The sequence below is a fragment of the Helicoverpa zea genome, chromosome 17 (assembly GCF_022581195.2).
Source record: "Helicoverpa zea isolate HzStark_Cry1AcR chromosome 17, ilHelZeax1.1, whole genome shotgun sequence".
NCBI classification, from domain to species: domain Eukaryota; kingdom Metazoa; phylum Arthropoda; class Insecta; order Lepidoptera; family Noctuidae; genus Helicoverpa; species Helicoverpa zea.
In genome coordinates, this window is record NC_061468.1 from 1,254,023 (window position 1) to 1,279,796 (window position 25,774).

The 25,774-nt window shown below is 35.9% G+C and overlaps 3 protein-coding genes across 3 annotated transcripts; 1 reads left to right on the plus strand and 2 right to left on the minus strand.

Annotated features, from left to right (window-relative positions):
- Positions 1-2,033: 2,033 nt before the first annotated feature.
- On the minus strand, positions 2,034-8,860 carry LOC124638468 (ecdysone oxidase-like). Its single transcript, XM_047175439.1, has 6 exons — positions 8,713-8,860; positions 8,376-8,509; positions 7,233-8,130; positions 6,762-6,911; positions 3,900-4,033; positions 2,034-3,635 (listed from the first exon to the last, which is right to left on the minus strand). The coding sequence occupies exons 1-6, from the start codon at positions 8,858-8,860 to the stop codon at positions 2,115-2,117; spliced, it is 2,985 nt and encodes a 994-aa protein (XP_047031395.1). The 3' UTR covers positions 2,034-2,114.
- A 1,185-nt stretch (positions 8,861-10,045) lies between these two features.
- On the minus strand, positions 10,046-12,476 carry LOC124638237 (ecdysone oxidase-like). The gene is made up of 3 exons (XM_047175136.1): positions 12,326-12,476; positions 11,858-11,991; positions 10,046-11,548 (listed from the first exon to the last, which is right to left on the minus strand). Exons 1-3 carry the CDS (start codon positions 12,438-12,440, stop codon positions 10,076-10,078), a joined length of 1,722 nt encoding a protein of 573 aa, XP_047031092.1. The 5' UTR covers positions 12,441-12,476; the 3' UTR covers positions 10,046-10,075.
- Positions 12,477-19,665: 7,189 nt separating this feature from the next.
- On the plus strand, positions 19,666-23,589 carry LOC124638341 (ecdysone oxidase-like). The gene is made up of 3 exons (XM_047175284.1): positions 19,666-19,783; positions 21,089-21,222; positions 21,960-23,589. The coding sequence occupies exons 1-3, from the start codon at positions 19,666-19,668 to the stop codon at positions 23,463-23,465; spliced, it is 1,758 nt and encodes a 585-aa protein (XP_047031240.1). The 3' UTR covers positions 23,466-23,589.
- The last annotated feature ends 2,185 nt before the right edge of the window (positions 23,590-25,774 follow it).

Below are 25,774 nucleotides of genomic sequence, written 5' to 3' on the forward strand. Positions count from 1 at the left end.
TATTGTTTTTTAGAGCAGGCTCATTGGGAGTCTCATCGAGCGACAAAAATAGACTATGCAAACAAATAAATTTTAATCAAAGCCCAAATTGCTTCGGTTCAGACCGTCTATTGTTTTTCCTTTTTCCACAATCAATCTCGTCCAGTGTTTAATACAATTTCGAAGTGAATTTTAATATCTCACTTGGTACGGCCTCCAATTAAATGTGCCCCTTTAAAGTTCATTTTAATTTGCTAAACGTATGTAATTGTTTGGATTTTTAATTCTGATGGCTTTTAAAGGATTTTTTTGTGATGGGATTTGGGAGTCCATTTCCATGTCATGAATTGGATTCGCCGTTATGGCATTGCAAACATTACCTACCTGTAGATTTGGTGACTAAAAATAACATAGGACATGATTTGAGTTAAAATTAGAATAGAACGGAGACCATTTTCCTGCGTAAATAGCTTCAGATTATTACAAGTACCAAATACGTGCAAATATTAATAGATTGTTATTAAAATTCTGCTTCAAATTCATTATATTCTAGCACGGGAGTTCCTCCCCCTCTTCTCAGCTTAATCATTAGAAAGTGGAGAGTGGGCGTCAAAGGGTTCCCCATTGTTACTTTAACCTTCGAAAACCGCTGATTCTCAGCTTTGAATCGCTAAATGAATTATAATTTTCATATTTTATCGACAGTCTTTGTGGCTATTCATTAACCACTTTGGGATATATTTTCTTACTTGTTTTGTATCTCGAAATGTCCAAAAGGTACAAACAGGTTAATGATAAATCAGGAAAATCTTTATCATCTAACTAATTAGCGACGTACCTAAGAGCAAAAGTTTTTTTTTTTTTTTACTTTATAGTCAGGAGTTACGAGCCCAAACCATCCTTAAGATTGATTAACTATTTCAGACCCCTAGGCGTAATCAAAATGTTACCAAAGCTCCATAAATACCACAGAAAATAAGACCACAATCATTAAAACGGTTCTATCTATAAAAATATTATATCACCCGATAACTGAGAGCGTATTTACCATTTCTGGGTCAGCCGGCCACTGCTTCGGCATCAATGCTCGCCATGTTTTCTTTCAAGCACTATCAATAAAAGTATCAATACAACCGGGAATACAACTCGCATTGTGTGAGAAAACATCACATAAATAAAACAACCACTCGAAGAAACCTGAAATATATCAGTATTATGCCCACAAAGAGGTCGGTTGGTTTCGTTTAGAAATCGTGGTTCCAGCACTAAAGCTTTGTTCCCGAACTGATTTTAATACGATCCATTAATTTGGGCGAGTAAAACCTTCGTGATCATGATCTAAAGATTTTTTCTTAATATTCTGTGTGCTTGTTAAGGAAGAAATCGCAGCGCCTTTTAAGTTTTTCAGCGAAAATGTTATTTGATATTTTTGTACCAACTGTAAATGAGTTGTTTGTGATTTGTCTTTGATATCAGATTTTGTGTTTTGATCATTTAATGAAACATTGAGATTAAATGTTTTTTGTTAAATATTTTGAAGGTTAGATAAAGAATCATATCGTTTCTTTACGTAATTGTGGAAAAATAGTGTCTGAGATTTCCTTTTGAGGGATTAAATGTTATTATTTAGGTAAACGTGTCCCAAAAATACGGCCAGAAGGTCTTATTTTTACGAAACATAACATTTACTTTATTTTATTCACTGAAAGTTTATTCAAAAACATGAAACCAAATAACTATCTAAACAAACTAAATTCATAAAACATTTAAAAAGTATTTGAAAGCAATAAACTTTATGAGCAAAATATTTAACAAATAATCAGTAAAATTCTGAAAACATTAAAAACATTTTACAATACCTCGTATTTTGAATAAACTAGCGCCTGATCGTTTTGATGAACATCAATATTCATTGCACATTACCACAGGTACTGGTGATGTTAGGCAAAACAATGCTTGTCAAAAGAGATAATAGTAGGCGTTAGCAGGTACAAGGCGGAAATTATGTATTGTCCACTCTGTACCATGGCAGACAGAAAAATGATACACACAAAGACAGAGATGTTCACTTTATTAATGATAAAAAATGCAGAGGTACAGTAAGAAGCGGAGAATACATTTGTTTAGTTAACAGATTAGTCACACGGTGAAGTGTGTCGTTTTAACCCATGTTCCATAATGATCATGTCTGCAGCTTTCTGTGCTATCATCATCACTGTCCCCTGAGGCAGTCCTCGTACATTCGTTGGCATAACACTAGCATCCGCCACGCGTAAGTGCTTCACGCCATGGACCCGAAGCTTTGAATCCAAAACAGTCCCCATAGCACAGGTACCAACAAAATAATGAGCTGTGTCACCAGTCGCAACGGCGTAACACTTCCAATACTCCTTTGTACCTCTTTCTAAACCTTCACAAGACTTCAATTTAGGATCTACTAATTCAGCTTCCACTTGTCTAAAATATGTTGAGTGCAGAACACGATTGTAATCTTCCAGATAACTAGCATGTTTCTTAATATCTATACTTTTAGTATAATATTTTGGAATTATCAATGGATAGTCTCTGGGATCTGTACTGTTAAGTAGAATTCGTCCTCTCGATTCGGGATTCAAGTATGTGATGAATACCAAAAGCACTTCTTTGTTATCGAGACCCTTATTTAGAGTGTCACAAAATTCATTGTTGTAACTGAAAAAGAATGCACATAAGCCCTCAAATGTTAGGCTGTCGCCAAAGTGAGCGCAGATGGTTTCATAATCTGCGTAGCGTTGAGACTTATTCAGAGCAACATATCCATCGAAAACAACATATGGGTATTCATAAGGATCTCCAAGATTGCTAGCTAGCGATGCTTTTGTCATTTTATAAACCAGAATACTATTAATATGGTCTTGAAAATTGTGCCCCACAGGTAAATTTGCTATAACTTTAATGCCTTTTTTCTCTAAGTGACGTTTTGGACCTATTCCCGAAAGCATAAGTAGATGCGGTGATTTAATAGTACCAGCTGTTACTATGACTTCTTTCTTAGCCTTCAATCTTAGTATTTTGTTGTCTTCTGTCATCACTTCTACCCCAATTGCAGTCTTTTTATCATTAAATATTACTTTCGTTGCTAAGGTATTGATCATGAGATGCAAATTCGGATGATTTTTGAGGGGACTGAGAAACTTATGAGCCGTACTTTGTCGGGTTTTGTTACCGATGTTAAACATTAAATTGGTGAATCCTATCGGGTGGTTTGGATTGATGTCTATATGATAATCATAGCCTATTTCTTTCAAAGCATTAAAGAAGTTGCGATTTCTTTTGTAGTATGTTTTCTTTAAGTAAATTTTGCCTTTCGTGCCATAATAATGGTCGTGAGATTTGAGGATTTTTTCATCAATGAGTTTTTCGTTTTCCTGGAATATAGGTAATACTGCTTTCCATGACCAAGAGCTATCATTAGTGATGGCTGCCCAATCATCGTAATCATGTGGATACCCTCGTGCATACGCTCCAAATCCTGAGGATCCAGAGCCTCCCAACATTTTTCCTTGAGACATATGAATGACATTACCCTTGTGGTTCTTTGCAGCTAAGTCATCAGGAACAGACGTAAAATTCCAATCATATTTTGAATCTTTTAGAAACGGAAATAGCCCTGATAGCTGAAAAATTACAACAATCCTTATTTCTAAAAACTAGTTAACTATCTTATCAAATGCTTGTATATTATAGAGCTTAATCTGATAGCCTCTCTAAATAAAACAATATAAGGTTATTTTAGCTATATTCAGTTGAAATTGAAGCGAATGTTAACATAAGATGTGGGAAAACACTACATAAACGTAGGTGTATGACATCATTCTTACTTTAGTGTGATTACCTATATTACATTCAAAAATAATGTAGTCTTATTATAATTTACTCACATCTGATTCCAATGGCGGATATGTTCCAGCTTCTATAAGTAGTACGCTCACATTGCCGGTTTCCACAAGTCTGCTAGCTATGAGACATCCCGCTGTGCCACCTCCCACAACGATAAAATCAAATTGATCTCCATCTGAAAAACATCATGGTCCATTAGCTTTTTTTATTTATTCTCAACTAACCCCCGCACTCAAAGACATTTAATGATTACTTAAGTCACTCCTTAGTGACAGATTCTCATAGAAATTCTGCACTAAAGAACGGCTTAAGTAACCATTAAATGTCTCTGAGTGTGTCCATAAGTCTTTACAGAATTTTTGTTACCTTTAACACATGCAGGCTTTGGCCATTCATATGCAGTAAGATTAAGGATAGTCAGCCATCTCAAAATAATCTCGACCTTCTTAAAATAAGACACTGCACCGGCAGCTTTCATGATAAGATATTAATCAGTTATGGAAGTTTTAGTTCGAAAATTATTATTATACTATAGTGTATATCACATTATTTTAAAAGCAGTAACAAAGTTAACGAAACAAAAGAATTTACTGAATAGCTTAAAAGTAATCGGAGTGTCTGTTGTTGGACTTTAAATAGAACTGAAAAGGATATTTGCAATTCTTTTATATACGTTGGAGGCCAAATTAGGAATCAACGATAACCAAATGGGCTTAGGAAGTAACATACAAGATAAAAATACGATTTTTAAAAGGATCTAGTTACAGAAAATCGACGTTGTTTCGTGAGGAACTTTAAAAGGAAACATCTAGAAATACTATTTTTAAGACATGGGATGATGACCGCTACGGCTGGGTACGAATGTTAACTATAGGTATAACAAACTAACTATAATAACTAAAATAAATAAATAATTTCAACCTTATTATCAACATTTTAACATAGCCGTCTTTTAAAATGCAATGTGTACATCTTCATTTGAAATGCAAATATGCAAAATAACTTTTTCTTTCAGTAACTAATTAGCTACTCTGAGATAAGCAGCCGTCTAGACAATAGCGTAGCATATTTAGAAAAAAAAACATGAGGCAACGAAACTTGATAAGTTTCAGGGAAATAATTTAAATTGTGTCAATCGGAATAGCTAAGTGAATAGCCTCAGTTTATTATTTTTCCAAAGCCCTTCTCTAGAAAGCTGAACAAGGCTTAGTAAAACTTACTATTGGGTTTAGTCTTCTCATCTTCAACAAGAACTTACTCACTTAATACAATAACATACCTACTCATATGTGTACAAATTGCAAAGGACAATGGGCGAAATGTTTGGATGTTTGTCTACTCCCTCTCTAGTAATGAGTCATACATCATTTGAATGGTCTTTTCAAGCGTTATATTTTGTACTAACATACTACTTACCGATACTGCCATCAGCAATTAAACAATTAAATGGAAATATGTTTAAAGCAAAGTTAAAATTTTTTTTAATTGATAATGTTTTTTATAATTTAAATGAATATTTTGGAAAGTAATTTAGAAGTGTCACTTTTGTAATGTCAGTGAATCTTTTTTTCTTTTTCTTCTCTACTTTATTTTAATATTGCATGTCCGACTTGGATAGACTGTTGATCTAATCTATTGTATTTAATAAACATCAATATGTACACAGTTATGCAATAAATGAATCTTTATCTTTATCTTTATCTTAGTACTTTAGGAGTTAGAGCTTATTTAGATTATATTATCGATAATTAGTTTCAAGTTCTTAGATTCCTTCTCTAGTAGGTAATTAATTATATATCACTGGAAAGGCCTTTTTAAAGATCATTTCGTATGAACATACCTCCAATGAATTATTAGTACTTTAGAAGCTAGATCTTATTTTAGATTATATTATCGATAGGTGTTTTCAGTTCATAAATCCCTTCTCTACTGATTAATTATATTTGACTGGAAAGGCCTTTTTTTACAACATTTCGTACTAAAATACCTCTAACAAATTGTCAGTACTTTAGAAGCTATAGCAGATTTTAGACATAGTTATTATTTCACTAAACACGTTATAACTCCCTAAATACTTACAAATAACAATCGCCGCCATACAAGAAAATACTCTACATAACACAAGCTTTCTATTGATATATCATTTAATGCTAGAGGAGAGGTAGACCAAAATGCTCATTGTCCTTTTCACAAATAAAATAAAAACAATCAATATCAGACTGGTCTACTTTTCATTCGATAATTCCTAAATTAACCAGAAATTAAACAAGTTAGTCCGTATTCTTTTTGCAATACTGGGACTGATAACCAAATGACATTTTAATTCACCATGCTATATTATTACTTCTAGGGAATTTGCATTTCTGAGAAATTCGCAAATAATTTTTAGATTTGAATGCTAAATATATTATTTGAAAAGAAGCCATGTTTACATAAAAGTGGGCGGCTGAGGTACTCAAGGGAACAGGGCAATAAGAGCCCACCTGTGATCGAAAGTCAGTTACCATGGCTGGCCAGGCCATGACCGAACTCACTGGTGAATTTGTGAATTTCTAGTAAAACTTGATAGTGATGACTCGGCTCGATGTTATGTACTTTATTATATTCTGTTATGCAATTAAGTTTAACGACAATCAATATATATTGAGTAATTTTACCAGATAGACTGTCATAATGAGCACTGGATTTTTTTTTGAAATCTCTAAAAGTCGCATCTTATGGTAAGAAAGAAGATGTTATAATAAAATACTGTTGTAATGTTCGAATGAATTTTATTTAACGCGCAGAAAGATTATATTCTTTAATCAAAATATCAACTAGCTTCTGAGCGATGACATTGACTGTTGCTTGAACAATGGCTCCGACTATTTCTGGCAATACACTGGAATCGGCTACCCTGACACCTTTCACACCAATCACTCGAAGTTCTGAATCCACAACAGATCCCATGGCACATGTGCCGACAAAGTTGTTCAAAGTCGAAGCCATTTCTAGAACATAACACTTCCAGTAAGCATGAGTTCCTTGTTCCAGTCCCTTACACTTTTCTAGTCCTGGATCCACAAATTCAGCATTAAGCCTTCTATAATACGAAGTATTTACTATCCGATTGTAATGTTCTAGATATATAGCATGTCGTTCAATGTCTCGGGGATTAGAGTAATATCGAAGTTTGATAATTGGATTCACTTCTGGATCTGTATTATTAAGAATAACCTCACCCCGCGAATCAGGATACATAAGAAGATGCGTTACTAAATTTACCTCCCTACCTAAGGTTGCCCTTGCTATACGATTGCAAACTTCATCTCTGATATTGAAAACAAAGCTACAAAGTTGTAAAAGTGACGACTGTTTGAATGTAAGTGCACTACGAAGTAGGTAGTCTGCACGTTTTTGGCGTTCATCTACGGCCACACGACCTTCCATTATTTGTACTACCTGCTCGTGAGGATTTCTTGGTGGTATAGGACGCATCGGACCCATTTTGTGAGCCATTACTACTGACGGATGATCTTGCAAATTTTGTCCCACGGGTAAATCTGAAACAACTTTGATTTTTTTGCGCTCCAAGTGCCGTCTTGGTCCAATGCCAGAAAGCATGAGCAATTGGGGAGATTTAAAAGTACCGGCAGTAACGATTACCTCCTTTTTCACATTTATAGTTATATACTTCTTATCCTTTGCAAGGACTCTCACTGCAACAGCACGTTTGTTTTCATCGAAAATTATCTTTGCTGCTACGGAGTGGTATAAGACTCTTAAATTGGGGTTATCCCTTTCTGGACTCAAAAAGGAATAAGCAGTACTTTGTCTGTTACCCTGTCCAATAGTGAAGTAACCATTAGTATAGCCGAATGTATGATTTGAATTGAAATCGTTAATAACGTTGATACCCAGTTCTTTATACGCTTCGAAGAATCCATCATTTATCCCAGAATGGTATTGTTTGATACGCAGTTTGCCTTCTGTACCGTGAAAGGCGACATCTGATGAATTAAGAATGGTTTCGTCTGTGACTTTTTCTGTTCTTTTGATAAGAGGATAGAGATTTTCTAATTTCCAGGAGCTGTCGTTTGTTATGGCTGCCCATCTCTCGTAGTCTCTAGGGTGTCCAATGCCATAACCCAGAAATCCTACTTGAGAGCACCCACCAAGCACTTTCCCTTGCTGTATTACTCTTTTATCTCTAGGTTTCATCGTCACATCGCGTTCTATTCTAAACTGCCAGTCATATTCTGTGTTTCTCAGATATGTAAATAGTCCCGGTTGCTGAAATAAGAAACGTGTGGTTGAGAATGGTTTCTGATGGAAAATTATATACCTAAAAACTTAACGAAAAAAAATACTTTTTATTCACTTTAATTAGCAGCTGGAAATGCAAAAAGTACTTTAGTGTCAGATATATTCCTTTGTTTTGATCTTTAACTTTCCATTGAAAATAGTCAAAAAATGTATGAAATTAATTCAACAGTAAACTTCATTCTTGCTCTAAATAGTTTGCAGTAATTACCTACCTGAGTTTCATATTCACCCATGCCACCAGCTTCTATGACTAAGACGCTGATGTTTTCATATTTTGCTAAATAACTTGCAATAATGCTTCCAGCAGTTCCACCTCCAATGATAACGAAATCAGCTGATTCTCCATCTAGACATTCAAAATTATGGTTAAGATTAAATAGGGTCTTGTAGTCTGTGAAATGCACATTGCACAGCACATCTACAATGTCGATGCTCAATACTGACTACATAAATTGTATAGCTTTTTGTAACATAGGTGACCGCTCAAGGCACTGAATTGGCCATACACAACATTTAAATACTAATGCTTTTAACTCATGGTAATGGTACAGGTCTCTTCGTATATGATCCTCAGTACTACTTCACCTTTTACAGTAGCTTCTGGTGGCCATAAATATGTCGTCAGCTGTAGAAACGTCAGCAGCTTGAGGATATTCTGTATCTTGGCGACATTTGATAGAACTGATGCTACATCCATTTTAATATAACAATATCAAAACATCGGTTCGTGAAATCTGAAATGAGATTACAATTCGTTTACTTCGTTTTTCATCATCATCATTGAGTCTTTTCTTTATCATCCCACTCCTGGTAAACTGGACATACTGGTAACCTTTTTATATGTATATCTAGTGACACGATGCTAGAGAACATTAGTTACTTTGAATATGATAATAATTAATCATTATTAGAGAAATCGTTGAACGAAGTTCGTATAACAAACATGCTTATAATAAGACTAGTTAAAACCCAAGGTCTCCATATTCATTATATCTATAAAGGATCCATATACTTACCTAGTCACAGCAGGACTGAGAATTTGTTCACAAAGAAAAACTCTTATATACCTCTAGGAAAATTTAGAATTTTTAATTAATTAATTTCTATTGTGTGTAACAATAACCTACTTTCTCTTAGATAATAAACAAGTTTGTATGTCTATCTCTAGGTGTTGAATGATTTTTTTATAAAGTGTTAGCAAAATACTGCATGCTGGCGCTTGCGTAATATTGTCTACAGGAATTTTACTGCTCAAATAACTTGGCTGAGAAGACCAGATAGTCAGTCGATGTGTTCAGTTAGTTTGGAAGTCGACTCTATCGTAATTGAGATACGGAACCAGATAATGAGTAGAGTGAAACAAATGGATTGCTGGAGTTTTCAAATCTGTCTTTCGGCCTCTGACGTGGAATCAATGGAGGTGGCTAACTTTTAACTTCTAGTCTTTGCACTGCTATGTGCAAATTATTTAAGATCCACACAATATGTTGGTCGCACCTGAGAATCATTCTAGTACGAGTTAAGTCAGCTAAACAATTTCACATTCCATCTCTTTCTTGTTACATAGGAACTAGTTTAAATATTATCTAAGTCTATAAGTTTTTAATTTAAGTATTTTACGCCAGTCTCACTATCCTTATCTATCCTGGTAGTTTCGAGAATTGCAATTAACCAAGAATTAACTTGATGTCGCTGGCTAAGAAGAAACCAATAGTATATGTATTGGATTTGTACATATTTCAGTTAATCTTCTAACTTATGTAATCACGTTCACCTGTCTATCTATCGACCAATACAAAATTAGGTTATGGATCATACTTAAGTTAACGTAGTTGAAACTGCAAATAAGGGTAAGAGGGAAAATGTTTAAATGAAATCACCATTGTAATCTTCCAATTGAATTTCTTTTTATTTAATAAGCAGAAGGTTTATATTTTTCAATCAGAATATCAACAAGCTTCTCAGCGATGATGTTGACTGATGCTTCAACATTAGCTCCGACTATTTTAGGCATTACACTGGCATCAGCTACCCTGACACCCTTAACGCCTATCACTCGAAGCTTTGAATCCACCACGGATCCCATGGCACAAGTACCAACGTAGTTGTGCAAAGTTGTTGACATCCCCCGAACATAACATTTCCAATAATTATGTGTCCCGTTTTTCAGCCCCTTGCACATCTCTAGTCCCGGATCAACAAATTCATAGCCATTGCTTTTATTATAATGAGCCTTTACTTTCTCATAGTAATGTTCTACATATTCGGCATGGCGTTCAATATCTCGATGATGAGAATATAATCCAAGTTTGATAATCGGCTTCTCTTCAGGATCAGTGCTATTAAGAATAACTTCACCCCGTGATTCAGGATACAAAAGACCATTAGTAAGTAAAAATATCTGTCTGCCAGAGAGTTCCTTGTTTATGCGATCACAAACTTCATTTCTAAGATTGAAAACATAGCTACAAAGTGTGAAAAAAAACAAGGGAGAGACGATAACTCCACTATGGATTATATAGTTTGCACGTTTTTGGCATTTATCCTTTGCCACGCGACCTGCGATCAATTCCACTGGAAATTCGTGAGGATTTGGTGGGGGCGCAGGTTGTACTGGACCCATCTTGTATACCATAACAGCTGTGGGATGGTCTTGCAAGTTTTGGCCTACAGGTAAATCTGAAACCACTTTGATGTTTTTGCTCTCCAAATGCTGTTTCGGTCCGATGCCAGAAAGCATAAGCACTTGGGGAGATTTAAAAGTACCAGCAGTAACGATTACCTCCTTTTTTACATTTATAGTTATATATTTCTTATCCTTTGTACGAACTCTCACTGCAATAGCGCGTTTGTTTTCATCGAAAATAATCTTGGTAGCTACGGAGTGGTACGACACTTTTAAATTTGGGTTATCCCTCTCAGAACTGAAAAACGAATAGGCAGTACTCTGTCTATTACCCTGTCCAATAGCAAGGTAAGCGTTAGAAAAACCAAACTCGTGACTTGGGTTGATATCGTTTGGAACATTGTAACCCATTTCTCTATAAGCGTTTAAAGCCGCATCACTTTGACCAGAATGGTATCTTTTAAGTCGTATCTTGCCTTCTGTGCCGTGGTAGGCCACATCAGGTGAATTAAGAATGGTTTTGTCTGTGACTTTTTCAGCTTTCTTGGTGAGACGCAAGATATTTTTGAAAGACCAGGTACTGTCGTTTGTTATAGATGCCCATTCATCGTAGTCTACTGGGTATCCATTACCATAGATCATGTAATTCACTTGAGAGGATCCACCCAGTACTTTGCCTTGTTGTATTACTCGGTTTTCTACAGTTTTAAATTGCCAATCATACTCTGTATTCTTAGTCAATGGAAATAATCCAGCTTGCTGAAAAAAAAATAAATTATCTCGTACATTGTTATGTTCCTGCAATATTAAGGTAGATTACCTATCCTTCTTAGAAGGGGTGATCCTAAATTCTTATTTTATAACAGAAATTAAAGTACTTTATCGAGAGCCGGACATAACTATTAGAAACAAAAGGTAGGTACTGTTATATCAAAAATTATGTCTTCATCTTCTTTACCTTCCGTTCAATTATATAGAAACATTCAATTTTAAGTGCATCTTAACGACTTATTGCAAATTGAGTTATACAGCAAAGTACAAAACTTTCAAATTAATTATCATAATTACCTGGGTTTCAAATTCGCCCATACCACCAGCTTCAACAACTATCACGCTTACGTGTTTGTATTTCAGTAGAGAACTTGCAATTATGCTGCCAGCAGTCCCACCGCCAATTATTACGAAATCAGCGTACGCTCCATCTGAAAAATTAAAGAACTTAAACTAACCATAATAATACATACTGTTCTCTTTGATGGGTGGTCTCGTATATTAGTTTTTGCAAAATGTGTCATCACAGGCCAAAGACGTCCACTGTATAAAAGCATCTCCTAAGGAGATTTGTTCATTCTGTCGATATTGGTGTCCCTAATATGGCACATTTTAATAGTATGCTATCTTGATCGTCAACACCACTAAGTACAAAAAATTAAGGAATTATTACCAACGCCACGTTAAGACTGCCTGCAGAAGATAGTCTTCTATGTATAGACGACTTAAAATGTTCTTTCTTCTTCACTTTCTATTTTACCTTACCTTTTACAGTAGCTTCTGGTGGCCACAAATAAACAGTCAGCTGTAGATACGTCAACAGTTTCAAGATGCCCTGTAGCTTGGTGAGTTTCGATACAACTCCAGCTGCCGTCTCCATTTTAATTGTTATGATGATACAAGTACCAGTTAGTGGGATCTGAAATGAAGTGTTTAAATTTTTGACATTTCTGACATTCTCAATTATAATTCCTGTCATTTGAACATCTTTGGCAGTCGGGTACCGGTAGTCAGAAGCAAGTAAAACTGACAGGAGGTCAGATAGGCAGTCGCTCATTGTAAAACACTTTGAGCTGCATCCGCATGTGCGGAATATGAAACTTCGTGTAACCGAGATATTGTAGTTGTCAGTAGTTTGGTAAAAGTTCTTAAATATTGGAATAAACAAAAATAATTCGCTATCATGGTTAACAATTACGTTATTTTGTCTTTAGAATACATAAGAACTATTTGTTATATTTACAAAGAATGTTTGTTTGTTTGTTTGTTTACAATTTCTTACCTGTTTGAAGCTGGTATGTGCATTTTCACAATTTTCAGCTTATATAGGTTGATTCTATACCTATATTTTCAAAGTGAACTACAAAAGAAAACTATTAGTGGCAATAAATAGATAATTTAATTAAAAACTAACCACAATTTTTATGTAAGGGTATGTTCAAATGTTTACAACTGTTAAGATCGCGTATTTTTTCTTTAAATGACTTATTTTAAACATCATCATTTGCCTAGCCTTTCCCTTTCGTTGGGATCTGCTTCCAGTCTCACCGGATGCAGCTGAGTAGGTACCGGTTTTTTACATAAAGCGATCTGACTTCCACAACCCAATTACCTGGGCAACTTGACAAAACACCTGACTTTCTGGTTCCTACCGTAACTACTACTACCCGTGACGTTCAAATGACAAATGACTGCCGAAGCCTAAAAATATCGTGTCTTCCAATACACGGAAAAACTTGTCATGACAAGATGGTCACCCATCCACTGACTTGCCGCGTCAAGCGTTTCTTACCATTTACGTAATGTAAATAAAAATACATCTCTTAGAATACACCCTAATTGTTTTCGATAAAGTTATCGACGCCAAAATTCCAATAAAATTGGGTATTTGTTTTCTATTTACAACAAATAAAAGACCTTGACTCTAAGTAACTATTTTATAGATGACTAGCTGTTTCGCGCGGAACCTATATTCCGTACATGGATAAAATATACCTATTTCACCCGGGACTAGCGTAGCTTTGCAACAGTGCAATATTTTTTCAAGTCAGTTCATTAGTTACAGAGCCTTTAGGGCATAAACAAACAATCAAAATATTATAGGATTGAAGTACAAATAAAGATAAAGATCTAAGTAGTGCATATAATATTGTAGTCACGTTTGGCTTATAAATTCCGTTAGAATCGAAGATGTTTTAAAAAATGTGGTACGATGATTGATGTAAATAAGTCAACTGAGTACGGCTGCAGGAATAATACATGGGTTCTCTTTGAACCATATCATGATCATCAAAGGTATCATGATTTCTCAGCTGCACAAAAAACGTCATTCGGTCACTAGAAATCTAGTATAAAACGTAAGAGAAACCCTAAGTAATCTTGATCCTGCACTTTGCTAGGCTTATTACAGTAAGTATTGAATTTCTATGATTTTACCCTTTTCCAAACATAGTCTGACGTCAAAGAAATGGAAGTCTGCACGTGCCTGTTTTACCAATTTCTGAATCTTAATATGTAACAGTCGTGGTCAGATGTAACATTTTTCTATATTTATTTTAATGCATAAGGTTAAACTGGTAAGTCTTACCAAGGGGTATCGGGTTGCCCGGGTAACTGGGTAGAGGAGGTCAGATAGACAGTCGCTCCTTGTAAAACACTGGTACTCAGCTGCATCCGGAAGACTGGAAGCCGACCCCAACATAGCTGGCAAAAGGCTCGAGAGATGATTGTTTAACTAGTATCTAACAACTATTCTCATGAATCAACTATTTTTGGTCATTATACGAAAAGGCAGCGTCGGAAGCGTCCCATTAGATAGATGGGCGATCTGGCCAAGGTCGCCGGGAAGCAATGGTTGTGGGTTGCTGAAGATTGAGCCAAGTGGCGAACCTTGGGGGAGGCCTTTGTCCAGCAGTGGACGTCTTTCGGCTACGTTTATAATTATACCAAAATTAATATTGGAACTATTTGATTTTTGTTCAGGTGTTTTAAGAAAGAATGAGGGTGACAACCTTATCATCTATACATATAATAAATCTGTAAAAAAACTGTGTCTGTACATTGAATATATTAAAAAAATAATAATTGGGTGGGGTTTAGAAACAGTAATGGAGCACAAATCCAAAAAAAAATTCTGTCTGTTTGTCTGTATGTCTGTATGTCTGTATGTCTGTATGTCTGTTTGTTTGTACACGCTAATCTTCCGAACTACTGAACGGATTTCAATGATTTTTTCTTTGTTGTATCAGTATTAAGCCTGGTCAACATATAGGCTATAATTTATCTTCGAAACTTGAAGACCTGATGCAGAACTCCAACAGACCAACAAAACTATAAGAGATACAAAAATGGTGCCATGGCAAAAATTGTTTCATGTGATGAGCATTTTCAGCTGAGATAATAAATTTTAAGATCTGGAACACCTGATGTGGAACCCCAAGAGCCCAGCTTCTCTGTACCATATACAGGTATGACGTTTTAGCAAAAGTTGTTCAATTTGATAAGCACTTTCTATTGACTTATACAAATTGAAGATCTAAAACACCTGATGTGGAACTCCAGGAGCCCAGCTAGACAGCATATGAAGATATGACGTTTTAGCAAAAGTGGTTCAATCTGATAAGCACTCTCTATTGACGTATAAACATCGAAGATCTGGAACACCTGATGTGGAACTTCAAGAGCAATACTACACTTGAAATGTATAGAAATAAATGTTATGAAATAGGTATGGATAATCAAATTTTACATACCTAGACGTGGCGTCACGAGCCCCCACTCTCCGACTTTGTTGCGTTATATCTCATTATTATTTTGTATGTCTCTTCCAGACCTCGGGACTACAGAGTTCCGAATTTTTGGGAGGCAAACGTGGGGCCGAAGCCAACACGCTGAAGCCCTTTTGAGACAACTTTAATGAAATGGTGACACAAAACCGACAATTATCCCTTTATACACTATAGAAATGAACTCAAGGACAATCCCCGGTGGACGTCGTTAAAAAAAGACAATCCCCGGTTCTGTGCTAAACTATTGCTAACTATGGAGGAAAACGAATTGGGCTATTGTGATGGGATGTTAGTGGATGACAATGTATTAGCTACATGTAAAAATGGCAGGTGGAGACTCGCCACCTCACTTACTGGGCCCCGGGAACCAGTCACTGAATAGCAACAAGAGGGCAACAGTGACATGAGCGGCTGAAGGGTGAGTATACCTCGGCGGAGGCACCTACCCTCCGAGCAGGGCTACTAATCCTGCTCCACTCTTGACAGCCAAGCCAAGCCAGAGGCGTGAGACCTACCCACGTCATGGTTCACTCCGACCGGCCGGAGATGGGGGGACAGTATACTCTCCCTGGAGAACTCAGTATATATAGCCCCGCGGGGTCGCTACTCCCCATCATCAGCCTCAGATGTCCTGCGGTGCCTATATCTCATTATTATTGTAGTTATTATCTCAAGAGCCTTTGTCCCAATTATGTTAGGGTCGACTTCCAGTCACGATGCAACTGAGTACCAGTGTTTTACAAGGAGCGACTGCCTATCTGACCTCCATAACCCGGTTACCCGCTCAACCCAACACCCCTTGGTAAGACTCACTACCCATAACGACTGCCAAGAATGTTCAATGATAGCCGGAACCTACAGTTTAACATCCCCTCCAAATAACGGTCATTGGTATCCAAAATATACGTAGAAAGTACATACGAACTTAGAAAAGTTGCATTGGCAGGCACTTGCCAGACCTGGAATCAAAGACATCATACTTGAGAGATTGGTTCTCTACCCACTAAACCACCACGACTTCCACTAAGTCATCACGACTTTGTCATCTATTTAATGTTTTTTTAGGTAATAATACGTGTAATATTCGTCGAAAAAGTCGTGGTGGCCTAGTGGGTAAAGGACCAATCTCTCAAGTATGAGGGCGCGGGTTCGATCCCAGGTCAGGCAAGTACCAATGCAACTTTTCTAAGTCTGTATGTACTTTCTAAGTATATCTTAGACACCATTGGCTGTGTTTCGGATGGCACGTTAAACTGTAGGTCCCGGCTGTCATTGAACATCCTTGGCAGTCGTTACGGGTAGTCAGAAGCCAGTAAGTCTGACACCAGTCTAACCAAGGGGTATCGGGTTGCCCGGGTAACTGGGTTGAGGAGGTCAGATAGGCAGTCGCTTCTTGTAAAGCACTGGTACTCAGCTGAATCCGGTTAGACTGGAAGCCGACCCCAACATGATTGGGAAAAAGGCTCGGAGGATGAATACGTGTAATATTTTTGCCCCACACAACTTAAATGCGGACTAATTAGAATCACTACTTTTATCCCTATGGTCACGTCTATTGCGGTTCAGTTCTCAACGTATTGTTTAGTCTGCTGTCCTTTTGCCGTTAAAGTACAAAAATTTAATATATGGAACGTTTCTAATGGTTATGCGTATTACGTTGTTTTCAAGTCAACGGGCCCTTAAAATTCAATATCAAACTATTCAGATCTTTGATTTTGCTGACCCCGTAGTCGCTGGCATAAGGGACAGGATCCGCGTACGAAGTCGCGGGCAAAAGCTAGTTATTTAAATAAATATGTATTAACTAAGTGTAATCAGATGTCAAAACAGTACTGTTGTATTTTTTCAGTGACGCTCTATTTACTTCACAGTCCTAAACTATGTAGGTTATGTAGAAACAATAGAAAATGTTAAGATCTTGTTCAAGATATATGTAATTTGTTTGCATAAATTAGCCATTTCATTGCGTAGTATGATGTTTTTATACCGGTTTTTTTTGCGGTAAATAATAAAACCAATTAGGTAGGTACTGAGTAAAGACGACTTTCGTGGCCTCTGATCTTTGGTCCTCGTGGCCTCTCTCTAAAAGGCCGAAGACAGCACAAAAGCTGAGGTTTTTAGTGGGTGCAAGCCCCACATAACCTCACCGTCTCCCCGGGCGGTGTGTGTACGCGTCAGGCATTTTGCTCAGCTGAAAAAAAAAGGTACTGAGTAAAGACTATAAAAATTAAGTTAAAAAAAATATTTTATTAGTATAGCCATGAAAAAATATACATAAAATAAATAGGTAGTTAACTGACTACATAAAAATATTAGGCACCTAATTTGATGTTGATTCAGATGACCTACCTCTATCTGTACAAATACCTCCACAGCTGCCCAAACAATAGCTAATAAAATAATTTACTTAAATTACACTATTCACTAATTTACATACATAAACATGGTTTTATTCATTTTTAGTCTCTTAACACAAAACCAAATTCATTTCGTAAGACACATAACATCCTTGGCAGTCATTACGGGTAGTCAGAAGCCAGTAAGTCTGACACCAGTCTTACCAAGGGATTTTGGGTTAGGGGATAAATACTGGAAACTAATTTCTGACCGGAGTTTAGAAATTATTCTACTAATAGAAAACCCCAATGCCCATGGAGTTTCTAGCCCGTTCTTCTCCATATAAAGCTAATTTTGGAATGGGGAACTAGAATCAAACTTATTTATATTTTTGACGTTCATACCTTCATACCAAGTGCTTGTAAATGCCTAAATGAAATAAATGATTTGACTACGACCAATATTTGAGAAAATCTTAGACTTTCTTATCCTAATACGGGAAGAGGTTCTGTCGAGACGCAGGTGAAACTACGCGAAACGGCTGATAGATTACAAAAACAATATAATTGGTTCACAAATCATTTTCGATAACTATAAATTTTTGGATAAATTGATTTAGACATCATATAATAAACAGGAAATCAGTATTTAAAAAAATAAAAATGCTATAATAAAAGATGTATTGCGGTAATTAAGATGAAAAATGGAAGAAAAATAAATCATAACTCTCCATCCGGCTCAATCGGGTAATAAAACAATTTAGGATATACAAGCTATGCGTCGTGGTCTTATCTGCAAAGTCAAAGTCACTTTTGCGATTATTTGTGGGCTTTATATACCTATGTAAATGTACTTTTTGGTAACAACACACTACTTTTGGTTTACATAAACTTTCTCATCATCATCATCTGCCTAGCCTTTTCCCAACTATGTTGTGGCCGTTTCCAGTTTAAATGGATGCAGCTGAGTACGGTCAGTGCTTTAAAAGGAGCGGCTACCTAACTGGCCGCCTCAACCCAGTTACCCTGGCAACCTGGTTCTCAGACTTACTGTCTTCTGAATACCCGTAACGACAGCCAAAGATGTTCAAACGACAGCCGGGACCTAGTCATTGGTGCCTAAGATGTAGTTACAAAGTATATACAAACTTACTAAAGTTGCATTGACACTGGCCTGACCTGGAGTCAAACCCACACTCATACTTGAGAGGTAGGTTTTTTACCCACTAGGCTACCACGAGTTCCTTACACGTACTTTTTCATATACATATTTTATGAAAATCAATAATTAATTTATTATGAAAAAGATTTTTTTTTCTAAAAACTAAACTTTAATTTAATGAAGGTATTTTTACAGGGATAATACAATAAGGGAATGTGAGTAATGCAAATAAATAATACGAATATGAATAATTTTGTATAAAAATGACTATAAATATTACATCGTGTGCGCGTTTTATGTCAGTCTTACGCGCATGCGTGCTTGGTATAACACCTGTCACTATTATATTTTTAATTCGTGAATAAAACGCGATTTTTTAATTTGTTGGTTTTAAGTGAAATATGGATTAAAAAGGGTACGTAGTTTTTTTATATTTTTTATTAGGATAGCTTCTGTGTACTAAACAGCTGGAATGTTTGTTTGTTTAATTTAAATAATCTTAGGTATTTAAAAAAAACTGTCAGCCCATTTATTGAGGAAGGCCTTTTATCCGGGTGAGCGGAGCATTTTCGACGTACCGTTGGAATCTGATACTGTTGGTTGTTACTGGCGAAAATTAGTAGAAATATATTCATACTACTTTTAACTTCTCACCTCTGGGCACAGATCTCCTCTCACAAAGAAGAATTATTAAGCGTTAGAAATATATTAAAGCTAATATATTATTTACCAAAATGGCTCGTTGTATATTAAATTCAATATTTCAGATTATCCACAAGGTTCGAGTAAAAAGTTAACATTGTTGATTAAATATTCAAAATGAATGCAACACCAGCGTCTACTATACATCAGGTCAAAACTCTTCAGGCTGCTTTCAAAGTATTGGCTACTTTACATCTCACTGCATATTTATGGCCACACCAAGCTCAAGTAAAAGGTAATATGATTGATTTAATTTTTTGCCTTAAAAAATAACTTTTTTTTTATCTCTCTAACCGTTCTTCCAAGTCGTGGTGTGCTAGTGTGTAAAGAAACAACCTCTCAAGTATGAGTGGGGGTTCGATTTCAATTGGATTGATAGGGTAACCGGCTTGATGTGGAAAGGTAGGCAATCGCTCCTTGTAAAACACTGGTACTCAGCTACATCCAGTTAGACTGGAAGCCGACCCCAACATAGCTGAGAAAAGACCCGGGGACTATGTCTTTTTTTGCTTTAAACACCAACTCTAATTTGCGGTCTATGATGTTAATAATTTACTATCATGCTACATAACTTATTTTGTTATCTAATTGGTTTGATTCATAATAATGTATCGAACATGAAATCGTTAATTACTTGCACGGCTCGTTAGGTATTTTATGTGCTGAATAAAGCACGTAGTTATAAACTTTAAACAATTATAACAATAGATAAAAAAAATAAGTTATGGATTTCAGCAAAGTAACGCTGGATTCCATAATTTATAACAATAGAATTAAGAGGCAAGGTGTTTCATTATAAGCAGACACTGTCCATTGTGCAATTCCTATCAAGTTCCTATAGAAATTACAGGATTACAGATGCCTTCATTACCAACATATCTACCTATATACACAGGTACAGTAACTTCATATCAGTGGTAACAGTTTTATAGGAAAATCGTACTTATTACTATTGAGTTAAGGTGCATGACAGTTACCACTGATGTGCAGTCTACCGTACATCGAATCTGCTAGTCCTAGCTAGCATTCCAAAATTACTTTTCATTAGCCAATTCATGATAAACGTGATTTCCATATGAGAAGACTAAGTCTAAACAGTCTTTATTTTCTTTTTTAGGGGTCTTTATCTACGTGGATACATAGACCCCATTGTACTTTTATACTCCATTTATACAGTACTATAAAACTATATCTATCATCATAATAAAATAAGTAGACTGTTACATTGTAAATTACTTTGAATTAATCCACAAATTGTGCATTTAGTCCGTTCTGATTTTGCCAAAAAAATTGGGAAAGTCCAACACCCCATCCCACATATATCCAAATATTCTGATGATGTTATACATTAAAACTATAGAAAAATAGAATAACCCAGTGGCAATGCAGCCAGTCTTCTGGGCACGTTTCCGGTGGACAGTGATGCGGAGGAATACTTGGACGTTCTTGTTCATGTTCTTTTAAATATGTTTTTATACAAGTATTTTATTTTTGAATAACCCTAAAGAGCAATGGTTGACTTTTCATGTAAACCCTACAGATGGCGATTGCTTTGACTTCATAGTAGTTGGAGCGGGGTCAGCTGGCAGCGTCATAGCCAATAGACTGACAGAACTAGAGAATGCCTCTGTTTTACTTATAGAAGCTGGTGGAGATCCTCCTATAGAATCTGTGGTGAGTCTTCTCAAATAACATATACAGGAATGAATTTTATTCAGTGCGCAAACTTTGTCAACTTATAGTTAAATAAGTTTTATAGATACGTATATTTTTATTTTGTAGTGTTTTAGTACAAAAAAGAAAAGTTATTGATATCGAAGGATGTTTATTTTGTAACCGATAGTACGGTCACAGTCGTCATTGTATGCACGGCGGCAACGCGAAACCGGTTTACTGACGGAGCTCCGCTCAGCGCGCGTAAGAATAGTTGGTATCCATATTTTGCTGATTTTAGGGCGGACAAAAGAATGAAATTTTTTTTTTTACTGATGATGCAGATATGTTCTGTTAACGATTCTGGACCACCAGTTTTTTTTTGCACACTGCTTAAAATTCATTCCTGTATAAGTATATAAAGAAGAAGGCCACAAACTATCAAACTTTATTATTAATGACAATCCAAAAGAGTAATAAAATCGTATAATAAATTAATGTTACTTAATTGGATTGCCAAATTTTTACCATATTTCCCAAAAAGCAATCAATTTTAAACGCCCAAAACCCGAAGCTAAGCAAAGTTAAATTGAAAACCTTTTTCCTTTTAAGTCGGCAGTTAAGAATCAAACTCAAATAAAATTAAAACCACATAATGATATTACAAGAAAAACTTGCTTCTCAAACTTATTAATTACCTACTTTTTTGTTTTGAACGATATTTTTTACCCTGATTAAATGGTCAAAACTTATTACAGATACCAGGGCTTTTCCCCTTCCTGAAAAATACATCAGTTGATTGGAATTACGAAACTGAAGATGATGGCTACAGTCAACAGTTCCACAAAAATCGAGGAGTTGAACTGACGAGAGGAAAAATGCTTGGTGGTTCCAGCTCCATCAATTTCATAGCTTACACAAGAGGAAATCAACACGATTTTGATAACTGGGCTAATCTTACCAATGATGATACATGGTGCTGGCAAAAAGTACTTCCGTATTTTATAAAAAGTGAAGAATTAGTTGACCCAATTCTACTCCATTCTGATGCAAGGGCTTTTCATGGTACAGAGGGATACTTAGGAACTACCAGATACTATAATAGCGAGGTTCTAAAATACTTACAAGCCTTCCACGAAATCGGTCATGACATTGTATTGGACACAAATGGTGATACCCCTCTGGGGTACTCTGAATCTATGTTTAATATTGCTAATGGTGTAAGACAAAGTACTGCTCAATCATTTCTACATCCCATCAAAAATAGACCTAATTTACATGTTCTTAAAAAGGCTCTTGTGTCCAAAATACTTTTTGATGATCATAAGAATGCTATCGGTGTAGAAGTTATTTTAGAAAACAATCAAACTTTAAGTTTGAAAGCAGAAAAAGAAGTCATAGTATCAGCAGGGTCCATTAACACGCCTCAACTGTTGATGTTATCTGGAGTAGGTCCAAAGCACCATTTACGAAATTATGATATAAAAATCGTTTCAGATCTCCCTGTAGGCCAAACTTTGCGAGATCACGTCTTTGTCATTATGAATCACGTTATGGGTAAATCGCCACCTAAAAAACCTATGGACCCCAAGAATTACCCATTCCCACTCATTGTGGGTTATATCAGTTTGAACAAAAGTCAAAAGTATCCAGATTATCAAACTCTCAATATGGTTTTGAGAGAGCCTACTTCAGCTTTGCAGCTCTGTACTTTTTACTTTTCTTTTCTGGATGAAATATGCGAAGCCCTCTATGATGCCAGTGAAGGAAGAGAAGTTTTGTTCAGCGCAGTCTCTTTGCTATATCCAGAATCATCAGGAAAAATATTTTTACGTAGTAAAAACCCAAGACAACCACCAATAATATTTACAGGGTATTATTCAAAAGATGAAGATTTGGACAGCCATGCTACATACTTAGAAGATTTTGTAAAAGTTCAAAATACTAAATTTTTTGAAAGCGTTAATAGTGAACTGGTGGTTCCAGAACATTGTGGCTGTAATGGTATATTTTCTAGACGTGAATTTTGGAAATGCTATGCTCTGTGTATGATGGTGTCTGGGTACCATTATGCAGGTTCATGTCCTATGGGAGCTGTGGTAGATTCTAGACTTAAAGTACTTGGAGTACAAAGGCTGAGGGTTGCAGATGCAAGTGTCATGCCTAGAATAACTGGGGCCAATACTAATGCAGCCACTATGATGATTGGAGAGAAAGCTGCTGATTTTATAAAGGAGGATCATTTCTTTGCCAAAGCTGGATAACAATTCTGACTTGAAATTGTATTAGTTGTAGTATTTTGCATTGTAGACGAATAAGCGATTGATATATCTGCGACAGTATGTATGGTTGTAAGTGATTGTATTAAAATGTTTACCCAGTGGAACACTTAACGTTTACGGTTTATTTTCTTTATTTTTCCCTTTGTTTACCTTTTGTTGGAGGAAGTCTGAGTTTCTCAGTGGATTTTTTCTCTTTTGTGCGAATTCTTCGTGCTACCATTGTTATATAAAATAATAAATCTGAAAGAATTTTCAAAATACTTTCTAATAACACTCAGCTGGCAAACAAATTTGTTAAAAGAAAAATACATTGGGGAGAATTTGCTGCGCAATTTAGAAAATGGTTTTATTATTTTTCAATTTGGTTTTTATTTCGCAAGTCACGTGAAAGCCGTTAATTTTAAACAATACATGGTAGATGACAGCTTTAATTCATTAAAATCGTGTTTTCATTATTAATCGGAAAAGTAGTTAACATTAATGCTGGGGCCATTTTGATTTTCATTGCCATTTTTAAAATGCTCATTCATATTATTGACAAAAAATAATTAACCTTATCGATATCATTACAAACCACATTAAAATCGACGCTCCCAGACCTACAGCCGAAATAGAAACCACAAGAAATGCCGAAGACAATAATGATCTTAACGATTATGACTCTAATCCGGGGTAACAGGGACTCACATTACCCTGTAAGAATTCCCCTCACGTACCTTCAAGGTTATTTAAGGAAAACACAATGTCACACGTTCCCAAAGTTTCTGCTTACTTGCAAACGTTGTGGCGGGATTCCACCAAATTGTTCGCGAACGAACAATGTGCACGTATCTGCACGAGTCCACTGCTTGTATGTGTTCGCGCACCAAGGTGGAGGTTTCGTGGACTATTTGGCAACACCCACATTTATTGGCGTTGAACCTGCTGAAACTGAGTGCATAATGGGCATATGCACCACATTACTCAACTTATCGCCGATCAAGCTATACAAACGGCTCGTTTCACCATCGGCCGGGGCGTGAAAGACTTTTTTGAGAAATGTTCGCTCGCAATTTGTTACTGTTTGCTAGAACGAGTAACTGAAGACACATGTTTGTGCGTCACAGTGCTACACACCGGTGGAATCACGCCTTTAGGATTCTCCCTTTCATGTCTACCACAGCATCAGATTTGGATTTTATTCTTTCCTTTTTTAACCTGTCGCATTTTGCGTTATCTCAGATAAAGCTGTCTTATGTGGCTGCAATGTAAATCCTCAGTATGAAGACGCTTTTGTTCTTTGCTAATGTTATTTTTATAAATCTCTTTATAATATATTTTTATGATGTTGTAAAAAAATTAGTATATATTTATTAATGAATTTTACGTACACACACGATACAGAAAAACAATAGGAAAGAAAGAATTTACAATAATAATATTCTAAATAAATATCTTTCAGCATACCTGCGAAAGAAAAATAGGAATGAAAGATATGTAGACAGTGTGTAATTACCTATTATTGAGAAAATATAAATTAAATTTAAAGAAAATAACTGTATATTATAGCTACACAAACAATACGTTTATGTTCGTACTAATAGTGTATAATATATACCAACATACATTATTTTGTTCCAAATAAAGAGTTATGTTAACTTATACATTTATGGACAAACCTAAGTTCTGATATTATGTACCCATTGCTATTTTATACTCTAACTCTCCTACCATGAATATGTTTTATCGTATTACTTCTTCTTTTGTATTTTTGCGTAAATACACACAAATGGTTAAATTAATAAGAAAAACATCTACCCTTTTTTCCACTCCGATTTTACTGAGAACGTCAAATTCTTCATAAAATCTATTGTTAGGTATATATTTACGCATATATGAGCACTCCTTCTACGACATTCAAGTACTGAGAAATATATTCAGAAACATATCACCAACTCTGTTTCTATTGAGAAATCATGATTTTTCTGAGAACTTTTGGAAATCCAATTTTGTTACTACACGGTCTATCGCTTTGAAAACATGGACAATAGAATATTTCTGTATGATACCATTGATAGTTCAATCAATTTTTCTATGAGTTCTTCTTTAAGCTGTCATATCCTTTGTATTTTGGTTTCCCCCCTCCCCGTGCATCGGAGAGCACGTAAATGTCGGTCCTGCGCCTGATCTCTTTCCCGTCGTGTCGGATTGCCGTCCCATCGGGTTATGAGAGTGAATGAATAGTGAGTGCACCTGTGTCTGCGCAAATGCTCGTGCACTACAATATGTCCTGCGCAGCTGGCTGATCTCCT

Coding starts and splice junctions, on each gene's coding strand:
- LOC124638341 (XM_047175284.1), top strand. CDS start 19,666: ATGAATGCAACACCAGCGTCTACTATACATCAGGTCAAAACTCTTCAG. Junction 19,784..21,088: donor ACACCAAGCTCAAGTAAAAG/GTAATATGATTG, acceptor TAAACCCTACAG/ATGGCGATTGCTTTGACTTC. Junction 21,223..21,959: donor ATCCTCCTATAGAATCTGTG/GTGAGTCTTCTC, acceptor AACTTATTACAG/ATACCAGGGCTTTTCCCCTT.
- LOC124638468 (XM_047175439.1), bottom strand. CDS start 8,860: ATGGATGTAGCATCAGTTCTATCAAATGTCGCCAAGATACAGAATATC. Junction 8,131..8,375: donor TGGGTGAATATGAAACTCAG/GTAGGTAATTAC, acceptor TTCTTATTTCAG/CAACCGGGACTATTTACATA. Junction 4,034..6,761: donor TCGAGTGATTGGTGTGAAAG/GTGTCAGGGTAG, acceptor GATGTTTTTCAG/ATGGAGATCAATTTGATTTT.
- LOC124638237 (XM_047175136.1), bottom strand. CDS start 12,440: ATGGAGACGGCAGCTGGAGTTGTATCGAAACTCACCAAGCTACAGGGC. Junction 11,992..12,325: donor ACCAGAAGCTACTGTAAAAG/GTAAGGTAAAAT, acceptor TTAATTTTTCAG/ATGGAGCGTACGCTGATTTC. Junction 11,549..11,857: donor TGGGCGAATTTGAAACCCAG/GTAATTATGATA, acceptor TTTTTTTTTCAG/CAAGCTGGATTATTTCCATT.